The sequence below is a fragment of the Meles meles genome, chromosome 12, assembly GCF_922984935.1.
Source record: "Meles meles chromosome 12, mMelMel3.1 paternal haplotype, whole genome shotgun sequence".
Lineage (NCBI taxonomy): Eukaryota > Metazoa > Chordata > Mammalia > Carnivora > Mustelidae > Meles > Meles meles.
In genome coordinates this window covers 54,967,798-54,979,977 of record NC_060077.1, presented here as the reverse complement: position 1 = coordinate 54,979,977, position 12,180 = coordinate 54,967,798, and the positions used below count along the sequence as shown (strand labels likewise).

At 38.4% G+C, this 12,180-nt stretch overlaps 1 protein-coding gene across 1 annotated transcript in view; it reads left to right on the top strand.

Moving 5' to 3' along the window:
- Positions 1-7,990: 7,990 nt before the first annotated feature.
- DSC1 (desmocollin 1) overlaps positions 7,991-12,180 on the top strand; it is a 29,816-nt gene continuing 25,626 nt past the window's right edge. The window contains exons 1-2 of the mRNA XM_046025358.1: positions 7,991-8,053; positions 11,505-11,589. Of these exons, the coding sequence (XP_045881314.1) occupies positions 7,991-8,053; positions 11,505-11,589 (148 nt within the window). The remainder of the gene's footprint in view (positions 8,054-11,504; positions 11,590-12,180) is intronic.

Genomic DNA, 12,180 nt, shown 5'->3' with positions numbered 1-12,180 from the left:
TTACAACATCAGAAAAAATTAAAACAATTCTAAGCATGACTATTCCTCTTAATCCTGGGCAGAAGAAGAAAAAAAAGAAAGAAAGAAAGAAAGAAAGAAAGAAAGAAAGAAAGAAAAAATAAAATCACCAGAAGTTATTCACTGATTCCACTTTCTGGGCTGCCCCAGTATACTGTCTTCGTTGTTCATGGTATGAACCTTTTCAACCCCCTGTCTACTAAGATGAATATCCACCCTCCTCACCAGACCAGAATAGTCCATAGGACATAGTGATGCAGCAACACATTTTCCAGAAGTCAACTTATTTGGTGTAAAATAATACCACCAGGGCTTCAGCAAAACATGCTATAATTGTGCTTTCCTTTCAGAATAGTGGTAAAATAACAAGACACTCAGCCTAACAGACTTGGCTACATTAAGGTTAGCACCGAGCTTTCTCACTGTACCTGAGCCCTCCATCCTGTTTTCGAGAAACACAGCACACACATGCACACACATCTTTCAAAGTAAGGGCAGAAACTCTCCAAAACTTTCTAGTTCAAATTCACATAGGGAAACTTTTCCCAAAGGGCAGCATGATTTACAAAATGTTTCGCTATCCACATAATAAAGGTGTTTTGTCTGATCATCAGAGTACTCTCTCTTTCCCATTCTCATCTTTCTAATTATCTTCGGAATGCAGGAAACAGCAGCGTTTCATGGCAACCCAGGGAAAGACGAGCAATCCAATTCCTCACCTTCTCCTAGACTCATGAAGCAGCAGAGAACCTCTGAGATGACAGTCTGTTCAATTAACCTTAGGTAAGAACAAATTCTTAGGGGCATTTCATGAAACAGGATACAGGATCTGATCAATAGGCATTCATTTTTGTCGTATGGAAATCAAGCTGCAGGACTCTTGGGGAATAGGTTTTCTTTTCAGTTTAATAACAAGTAAATTAGGAATGGCTCCTTGGAGTAGGTGTCACATTTCCTATAGAAATGACTACATTTACATTGTGGTCTAACCAACAAATCAACTTATAAAGCTCTCCATGGATTTTGTGGTTGTTACATCAGAAAATAGCAATAGTTTCCCAGAAAATATTAGCATTTCAAAGGACTTAAAAGGCAAAAAAAATTGTTTAATAAGTGTTATTATTTTAAAGATTTTATTTATTTATTTATTTGAAAGGGAGAGAATGAGAGAGAGAGAGAGTGTGTGTCTGAGATGGGGAAGGGGCAGAGGGAGAAGCAGACTCCCCACTGAGCAGGGAGCCTGATGCAGGACTTGATCCCATGGGACTCCAGGATCATGACCTGAGCCGAAGGCAGTACCCAACCAACTGAGCCACTCAGGTGCCCCAAGGAAAAAATATTTTTGTACTGCCATGAAATTCAGTCACAAACATATAAAAGGCTAAAAACTAAAAATGTAGCAATCTTCTTATTTCAGAGAAGCAATACCATTGAAGACAGTTTTAATTATTAACTTGTTTGGTTTACTTCAACTGTGCCAATTTCCTTATAATTGCCGATATATGCCAACATATTCAAAGAGCATAAATATCATGAAAAAAATGCAGTGGCTTAGCAGTTGTGAAAAGGGCTCAACATCATGATCAGACAAATAATTCAGATTCAAATGATAATGTCTTACTTATCAATATGGGATTTTTAATGAAATGTTAATATTCGATTCTGGCTAGGATCCTTGCTGTTTCTGTTCATTTTCAGTGAGAATGTACATCAGTACCCTGTTTTGGGGATATAAGTTGGTTTTATATACCAAGAGCTATTAAATTTCATATCTTTTCACCTAGAACGTCTATGTGAAGGACTTTATCTCAAGAAATGATCCTAAATCCAGAAAAGACTTTCACTTTTAGGATGGTGTTTCTTTTTTTTTTTTTTTTTTAAGATTTTATTTATTTATTTAACAGACAGAGATCACAAGTAGGCAGAGAGTAAGAGAGTAAGGCAGAGAGAGAGAGGGAGGAAGCAGGCTCCCTGCTGAGCAGAGAGCCCCATGCGGCGCTTGATCCCAGGACCCCAGGATCATGACCTGAGCCGAAGGCAGAGGCTTAAACCACTAAGCCACCCAGCTGCCCCTATTTGTTTTTAAGGACAAAACAGGAACTAATTTATTGCTTGATGATACTTGATGAGTTTAGACTGAATGACATTAATGATAGGAGAGGAAACTCAGGATCTAGGAATCACTTCCAGAAACTGGTCACTTTTCTGTTCCTAGAATTGCTGCTCTTCTTCTCTTCGATCTCCTGTTGAGTTTGTAGGTGTTCAAAATGGTTTGGTAACTATCAAGCTGAGTTCCTGGGACCAGACAAAATTTAGGTCTCCACTCCTCCACCATCTTGCTCCTCCCCCAGTACGGTTTTTATAATAATAAAAAATTTGGAAAAACTTAAGTACTCAATCTGAGGCTGTGATTAAATCAATCGTAATGCATTTATTTGAAGGAATTTAATACTGTTTAATATATATCTATATAGGACTTGCCACAGTATGGGACAAATGTTGGTTCTATAAAAATTATTAAGGGAAAATGTATGCTACAGAATTAAATTTGTAGCACAGTATAACAATGTTTAAAATTCTATACACAGAAACTAGACTAGAAGATACCTACTAGAAGATTACATTTAGATCATGGTTGAAGTTTCCCCCCTAATTTTCTATCTTAACAAAGTTTAGGTCATAAGCATCTATTCTTATCCATAAAAATAAACATTTAATAACATTATTTAAGTAACTTATTTATTTTAAAGATTTTGTTTATTTATTTGACAGTGAGAAACATAGCAAGAGAGGGAGCACAAGCAGGGGGGTGGGAGAGGGAGAGGCAGGCTCCCCGCTGAGCAGGGAGCAGACCTGGGATCATGACCTGAGCCAAAGGTAGACACCCAACGACTGAGCCACCTGGGCACTCCACATTATTTTTAATATGTAAGATAAATAATTGACAGTAAGATTCCACGTTATCATAGAAAAAACAACACATTTTTCCAAGCATTTAACTTTCAAGGCCAGCAAAGAAAACAAAAATTGGAGGAAATTTTAAGAAGTGAATAAAAGTCTAATATATTCATTATGTCCATTTGACCAGGATTTTAATACTAACTATATCGTGTGAAGTACTTTAACTAGTTTTCAAAATACGTAATAGATTTTTAGGTCCATGAGAGCAGAGATCATGTTTTCTTCAGCTTTCTGTCATCAACACCATGGGTTGTGCTTAGAGTATAGACACTGTTAATAAATGATTTGGTGCATAACTGGTATGACTAAAATGACAAATAAAGAAATGGTCAGTTTGGAGGATATTTGCCTGCCAAACTATTAATCTTCCTTTTTGTGTTGAGAGCCTGTAGTTGTTTTGGGCAATGAACTCTCTGCCACTTTTTGCCTATGTGATCTGGTCTGGCACTTGACTTTAAATTTATGGACAAAATTTGGCCAGTGGAATTATGTTTTGCCCAAACTACTGGAAGCAAGATATGCTCTTTCCACTATGGATTACCAAGACAGTAGAATATAATCTTAGAGCTTCTGGTGGCAATCTTTGCCTCCACACTGAGGAAACTGAACAACAATGAAACCAACAGGAAGAAAGAGCTAAGAGATGGAGAGAATCAACAGCTTGGTGAGATCATTTGACAACTTGGCTCAAGCTATGCCTGAATTCAAGATATCCCTGGACTTTCCAATCACATGACTTAATAAATCCTTTTATCCCCAACTACTTTGTTTTCTTTTGTTTCTCTTAAGCCAGTTTGAATTAGGCGTGAGTGCTGAATAGAGTTCTAAATCATAGAGAGATGTCATGCTGATCTTTCTTTTCATAGGTTTGCCAACAGTTTTGATAATGAGAAGTGGTCATTTTTTAAGGTAAAATTAATCCATCCTATATGCAAACAACCTCAAGAAATCATTCCTAATAATTATCAGTATTTATGAATTACTTCTAATTTTCAATAACCTTTTGCCTAGATAAAGGATTATGAGTCCAATGGAATTGAAGGGGCTTTCCACTGTGGTACATTGAATTTATGAGATCCAATGTGTCTTCTATAGCTAAAAAAGCATTTTTTTTTCTTTGTTCATACACTTCTACCCTGCCACATTAAGATCACACACCCTCATTTATCCCTGTAATTTATCTTTGGTCATGCATATTTAACAGAAAGTATCTTGTTACGGGTTCATCAATGTACATAGATTCCTACCAGTCCAGAGTCTTTTAAAATAAATTGGGTCACGTGACAGAGAGAATAATTCTATCAGTACATGGCCATTTTGAGGTCTTGAATTTATTCAAAGATAACACTTTCCACAAGTTGGCTGTGCATAAACATTTCTGAAGAAATTTGTCACTAAACAATGAATCTTGGAACACTGAAAAAAAATTAAATTAAGATTAAACAACAAAACAAAACATGGGGCAGCTGAGTGGCTCAGTCATTGAGTGTCTACCTTGGGCTCAGGTCATGTTCACAGGGTCCTGGGATTGAGCCCTGCATCAGGCTCCCTGCACTGTGAGCCTACTTCTCCCTCTCCCTCTGCCTGCTGCTCCCCCTGCTGTACTCTCTTTCTCTCTCTCCTGTCAAATAAATAAATAAAATCATAAAAAAAAAAAGAAAAAAGAAAAGAAAGAAATTTGTCACTATATTTCCTGAAGACACTTTCTTGAAAATTCACAAGAAGGCACATTTTCTCAACATGCCTTAAGCTAAAAACTAAAGAACTATAAAGGTCACATGGGTTTTTACATTTAAATCTTTCTCTGTATGATCATAAATCAGTGGTGGAAAACAGGTTATGTGATATTGACATATTTAAAATTTTTTTTCTTCTACAAGACTCTGCATTTAGAATGTAATCATTGTCTAGTCTTAATTTCTCTCTAAATTGCTAAGTTATTTAATATTTGCTACAGTGTCTTCTTTTACCCTATATTTTGAATTAGAAAGAAAACTATATTTGTACTTTCCTTCAGAAAGTTGTACTTTTTTAAAATTTTAGTAAGTTGCCTGTCTTCCTTTTTTCTGTATATGGTGTTTATCTCCCAGCAAAGGTGAGAGTCCTGTATATGGACCCTTAAATATTTGTTCAATGAATGCATCTGTTTGTGTATCTTTAGGTAGCTTTTACGTAAGAGACCTTGGATTTACAATAATTTTGTGTTTGTTTTCCTCGAAGCATAGTCTCTTCAACATTTTATTGCACACTCAGGCAATTATATGGTATAAAACATTAGCACTTGCTATGAGCCAGACACTGTTCAAAGTGCTTTCTATGTATTATTACATTTCTCCTCATACTAATCTATAAAGTAGCAGCTATTGTTATTCCATTTTATAGATGAAGAGCCTGAGGTGCAGAGGGGTTAAGTAACTTGCCTAATGGCATATCGGTAGTGAGGAGTAAAGCCAGGAGTTGAAGCCCAGGTAAACTAGGTTCAGAGTCCAAGCCCTTAATCTGAAGAATCCAAGCTGCTAACCACTGTACTCCACCATCAGTCACTCAGTTACGCTGGTAATTTAGACATAGATTAGAACAAAATACAACTAACATACACACAAAAATGAAAATAAAATAGAACTTTTCCGAATAACCTATAATATTATAACTATATTTAGTTATACCTACATATAAATATATACCTGACCAGACAGAAGCATACGCAGACAGAATTACACTTGGATCTGTACATATATGGTCAGATAATATTCCTATTTCTATATTTCCATTCTTTTCTTTTCTCTCAAAGCATCAAATATGAAGATATCCAATTAAAGTGACTTTATTTTCTGAGCAAATTCCAGTGCAGACACGGGATATATTTATTGGTAGCCATACCTTTGGCAATAAAACACGACTGGATATCTTGAGTTCTAGTTCCCTGGTCTTTTATTTTGCAAATCTTCCCAGCCTCTCCGTGCAAAGAAGCGGTTATATTCCTATTTCCGCATTTATATGCAGGAAAAGCATTGCTCCCACTGTTGAATAACCAAAAGAAAATCTTTCACCCTTCCTTTCTCAGCAGCACAGATACTGGGCTGTGCCTTTACTTTTCAGTTAAACACGAGGTCAAAATGTCAGTAGCAAGAGAAGGAAGAGTCATTTCATGTAGAAGTATGTGTAACGTAAATGGTTTAACAACCGTTTTACTTGACCATAGAATGACTCTCACAAAAGAGGCCAGGTGCCCACAGTATTCCAAATGATGGACTGCTATAAAGAGGTGTTAGGTTATAACGGCTTCTGAATACATTTTAAGTATTAATAAGTATTAATAAATATTCTAAGTATTAATAAGCCCAATCTGGCTTATTCGGCAAGGCTGAATGCTTACACACCTGATCACTTTCTTTCCTTTTTAAAGATTTTATTTATTTATTTGTCAGAGAGAGAGCGTGCCCACAAGCAGGGGGAGCGGCAGGCAGAGGGAGAGGGAGAGGGACACAGGACTCAAATCACAGGACCCTGAGGTCACGACCTGAGCCACAGGCAGACGCTTACCTGACTTGGGGACACCCAGACATCCCATGCCTGATCACATTTTGCTCCTTTTCAACATACGGGTCTGTATTTATCATTGAAATAGGAGGACAGTGAAAAAGTAGCATTTTAGTGACCGTCAGGCCTGGTTCTAATGTGGACTTCTCCATCGTCTGTGGGTCAGCTAGCAAAGGATGATCACATCCTTTCTCGTGGTTTCATCATCTCCAAGGAGTCCTCGCTGGGGTGTTTGGGAAGATTCACTGAAATGCCTGCCATGGTTCCTCATATTTAGCAGTGGCTCAGGAAATAGGAATTTTAGTTCCTTCTCTGTAGGCCAAATGAAACAATTACCATTTGAAAATATTTACCCTCCTTTCCTAACGTCCATCATTGCTGTTGGGTGCCATCGCTACCGGACTCACTGAGTCGTGGCAGGAAAAATGAAGCTTTAGACCTCCCTGCAAGCATCATTAGTGTTTAAGAAACTGAACTGCTTGGAATACGGTACTTTTAGGCTAGGAAAGCCCACATGTGAGGTGCCGGTAATTAGGATGAATGGCGTGATTTGAAAGACAGCTGGTCTCAGATCATAGTTCTCAAATAAGGACACTCAAGGAAAAAAATTCATTGCCTCACAAGTAGCAAAAAGAATGCCATAAAAAATGATATCCCAGCTGTTTCTTTATTCTCTTATGAGGTCTCTCCACACTGTGCTAAGTTCTTCGTGACACCTAGAAGACCAAACCCTAGTGGACAGCTGATGACGGGGTGTAGACACAGCGAGGTCGCCCCTGGGACCGCAGCACTAGCTCTCCCTCCCATGGAGCCGCTGCGGAACAGCGGTGGCAGACAACACCTAAATGCTTCGATGGGGAGATAACGCCTCATGGCTGTGATTGCACATGCATATGGCCCCGGATTTGCCAAAACTGCAGCTGAGGCAGCATCACTTCCTTGTACGGAGTTTGTGCACCATCTCTCTTTGTACCCAGGGGCAAGACAGGTTAATAAGGCCAAGAAGGAGTGGAGGACGTGGGAGTGGGTAATAACCGGGGAGCATCAACCTGGGGGGGGGGGAATGGAGGAGGGCTGAGGATTGAGGGTGTTCCCTCTTGCTTCTGCCGATGTGTCAAGTGGCAGGAGAAATTTTGAAAGTTGTGAGGAGGAGCTAGTGACTGGGTTTTGGTGTGTTTCGTACCCCACCCTCCCCACTTGTAGGAAAACCTCTTCACATTCAGAGGTAATTTGAATTGGAAGGAGGAGGACTGGCCTGGAAATAGGAGGAAAGCAATTCTCCTGCTGCTCCTTCTCCTGTCTTTTATCGCTTTGCCTCCTGACTGTCCTCCAAACCCAGCTCAGCTGCGCCAAGGTGGCCGCAGCGTGCCCCGCACACGTGCCAGCCATTGGGAATCTGCTTAAGCCACCCTGGGCATCCCAAGCTGCCCTGTTATCCAGCCACCAGCCCTGACCATTGGGACCACTTCTGATGGCTGTAGCCTCTGCTGCCCCAGGGAGCATCTTCTGTAAGCAGCTCCTTTTCTGTCTCCTGGTGAGTAACAACCAAAAGATTAGGGAATTCAAGCATGTCACTACGTGCTTCCTCCCTCCAGTTTGGGCTTGAAAGAGGGTAGGGGTGGCAGTGGAAGGCCAAGAAGACAGACTGGGAAAACAAAAACAAAGCTGAGGAAAATTCAAGGGAGAGTTGAGAGACCCATGACCTGGGATGGCAGGTGTTTTGTTTACTCTTAACGTACCCCACTGCCTGGATGTTAGAGTTTTTCAAGGGATTCCCCGGTTCAGTCTTGCTGTGGTGTTTTTCCCAAGGAGTCGTGGAATGAATTCATTCCTCGGGCATATGGCCCAGAGATTCTGAGGTTTGCTTTTGCTAGGATTCATTAAATAAGCTGTGCATATTTTACATGCTTAGCTCCACTGAGCTGCAAGAAGAGGAAAAGGAGTCTGGGTGAAGGTGCAGTTATCCAGAACTTTCATTGTACCCACCAGGAGTTAAGAGACGAGCAGAACTCCTAGTCTGAGCAAGGGGTTTAACCTGAGAAAAATAATGAAGACGAATGTGACCATCATTGAAAAAATTCTATTAAGTTGGCTTCCACTTGGGTTTTTTAGAGCTTTGTATGTGTGTGCTCAGGTGCTGTTTTTCTTTGGTGGGGATGAGGGGGAAGGGTACTTGTCCTATATCTCCATCTGGCGTTTCTGAGCCGTGAATTTCCTTTTGTTTCCACTCCATTTTGGGAAAATCCTTTAGCTTCAAAGTATATTTTAAGAATTTAAAGATTTAACTTTATGGGGGTAAACATTTTCTCCATAGAAATATATGATGCAGGGTTGATGGTCAAATTCTCATTCTGTAACTCCCTGGGGAGTGGGAGGCAGACAACAACCTCAGAGATCACCTTAAATTAAGTATTAGGTAAAATGCGGTGAAAGATTTCTGTGGGATTCATCCAGATTTCTTTTGCTTCCGGTCTCTGCTGTGTCCAGTCTCCTTTGGTTCATCTCTTGCCCATCCATCCTTAATCCCCATAATAGCTAAAAGGGTGTCTGACCCCAGCTCCCTCTAAATCAGTAAGCTGCTAATTTAACTTGAAGACGGGAACAGTACTTCTGGAAACCTCCATTGGCTCTGCCTACAGAGCCAGAAGCAAAGAAGTGGGAGTTTTAGGGCAGAAAGGAAAGATCTGCATAGGAGTTGGGAATGTGACTATATACTATGAGAATAATGTGTGTGTGTGTGTATATATAGGTTAAATATATGTATCTATACACACACATATATATACATAGAGACTTGTGTATATGTATATGTATTTTGTCAATTACAAAGTACTCTTTCCACATCATATATTTAAATCATTGCTAATAGAATTCTTTATGTTCAGAAAGTTCTTGGGATATAGTTTAGTTTATTCCTTGGCATTAAGAATAACTATATTAAAAAGTCAAATAAATAAGAATGTCTTATGTTTTAAAAAGTGGTTACTTAAATTAAACTGATTATAAGTCCATCAAATTCATTCTGCAACCATTTGTTAAATACCTACCATGTGCTGAGCGATGGGTTTCTAACAGAGAACAAGACAGATGTGGTTTTTCCCTTTTGTAGCTTATAAGCCGATAGAACAGAGGCCTGGAAACAGAAAGAGCATTGCATGACTGTATGATTAGACTTAAGAGACATTCCAGGAAGGGAAATATGGGGATGTTGTGAAAACATATAACAGGGAGGCTAAAAATAAATAAATAAATAAAATTAATTAATTAAAGTGATTACAAATTGATTTTTCAAATTCCAGTTTTTGGTATTTTCTGCATAATAGAGCTTTTGTAAATTACAAACCATTTAAATAGGCTGACAAAATATAGCCAATGCAATTGAATTGAGTTGGAAATGAACTACACACTCTGGGTATGGACGATAATGCACTCCTCTTTCTTTCTCCCAAATAATACGTCCCATAAAACTACAAATACGTTCTCAGAAAAATTAATCATAAAATTGACCTGTTTCTAGGAAATCTAGATCTGTGCTATCTTATAATTAAGTAATCAAAAATCAGCCATTTTGATAAACAGAAAGGAAGCAAATAGATACAAAATGCCAAAAAAAGAAGCAAATTATGTTTTAAACCTGTCAACACTTTTAAACCAATACAGTTTTTTTCCTCAGATAGTCTATCTTCCTTCCTTTAACTACCTAGCTTTCTAAAACAATAGCTATGCTTTGAATTTAGTTACTGATCTTTACTCTGTTGAAGGCTACTCTCTATATTTTGAATTATATTTCTTTTTAGACGAGTTCTTTGATTCAAGACCATTTCAGCTTTCAAGGTTATGCCAAACCAGTTCAAGACGCGATCTGAGATGAGGGAAGTTTTGTGGGTGTTGTTCTTTACGAGGTTAAAAAAAAAATCGTCATGGTTTCTAGCCTTAATCAACTACAACCTCAAATTTTGTGCGGGTGTGGAAATGATGATTTGTGTACAAATATGTGATCATTAAATTCCAGAGTTAAGTATTTTCTTCATGCTAAGAAATCAGTGTGGCATTTATTTTTTTTTTATTTTCTTTAAAGATTTTTAAAATTTATTTATTTGACAGACAGAGATCACAAGTAGGCAGAGAGGCAGGCAGAGAGAGAGAGGAGGAAGCAGGCTCCCCGCTTGAGCAGAGAGCCCGATGCGGGTCTTGATCCCAGGACCCTGAGATCATGACCTAAGCAGAAGGCAGAGGTGCCCCAGTGTGGCTTTTATGAATGGACTTAGAGATGACAATCTCTATGTAAAATCAATTGTTTGTAACCCATCTTTAAAAAATAATACGATATGATTTGGGTTCTAAGAACTTCTGTTCATTTTAATTTCTCATTAATACTAAATGACTGTGGTGCCTCTAAAGCCACTTCCTTTGCTTTTCCCTTTTAAAATGAACATGGAAGAGCACCTGGGTAGCTCAGTGAGTTAAGCCCCTGCCTTTGGCTTGGGTCATGGTCTCAGGGTCCTGGGATCGAGCCCCGCATCAGGGTCTCTGCTTGGCAGGGAGCCTGCTTCCCTCTCTCTCTCTGCATTTCTCTCTGTCTACTGGTGATCTCTCTCTCTCTCTCTCTCTGTTAAATAAATAAATAAAATATTTTTAAAAATAAAATAAAATGAACATGGGAGCGCCTGAGTGGGGCAATCTGTTGAGCATTGCTCTTTTGGTTTGGGCTGGGGTCCTGATCTCAGGTTCATGGCATTGAGCATCAGACTTGGAGTCTGCTTGAGACGCTCTCTCACTCTCCTTTGTCCCTCTCCATCCCCACCTTCTCTCTTCCTAGAATAAAATAAATAAATCTTAAAATAAAATGAATATGAAAAATATGGAAGGACTAGAAGATAAATTTGTTTCTGAAATTGACATTATTTTTTCAATAAGACAACTATAATGTAGAAGTCTGTGATCAAATATAATTCCTGATTTTTTTCTTTTTTTCTTTTTTTGAGGTTTTAATATTATCTTGTGATGCTTGTCAGAAAATTTCTCTTCAAGTTCCTTCTCATCTTCAGGCTGAAACACTTGTAGGCAAAGGTGAGAAACAGTATTAAGAATTTCATAGTTTTAACTGCTACATTTAGCTTCAGGCTGCTCTTGTAAAATTTGCGTTAAAGCCATGTAATAGCTACTTGGCATTAAAATCTAACATAAAATGAAAGATGGACTACTTTTGTTTTGGTAGTGGTTAGAAACAATTAAAGTACCACATTAGTTGTATACTTTTCTTGCCAGAAAAATTAGCAAACATCAAAGGGCTAAATGAGTTTAGTTCAGATGAATGAGAGCATGAAAACCAGAGGCATATTTTAATTCATATCAACTAATCTCTTGCCAAAATTCCAAAGCCAAAGCTCTTTAATTAATTAGATATAAGACAGTTGTGTTAAAATTCAAATGCCCCCCCAATAATATTTGTGCTTAAGGTTGACTATAATGAACAAGTCCCCCCACAAGAATTTATGTGATTTGCTACACGGAATAGCTTGTGAAAGTCAAGTAAAATTTCACTATAACAGCCATCCTTCAAGCATAGGTTGGTTGCTCTGAGTCCAAGGATCAGATTCCTTTCATGAGGTTTTGCTTTGGCCTTAAGTTTATACCTTGAATACAAAAGTGGTATCCTTT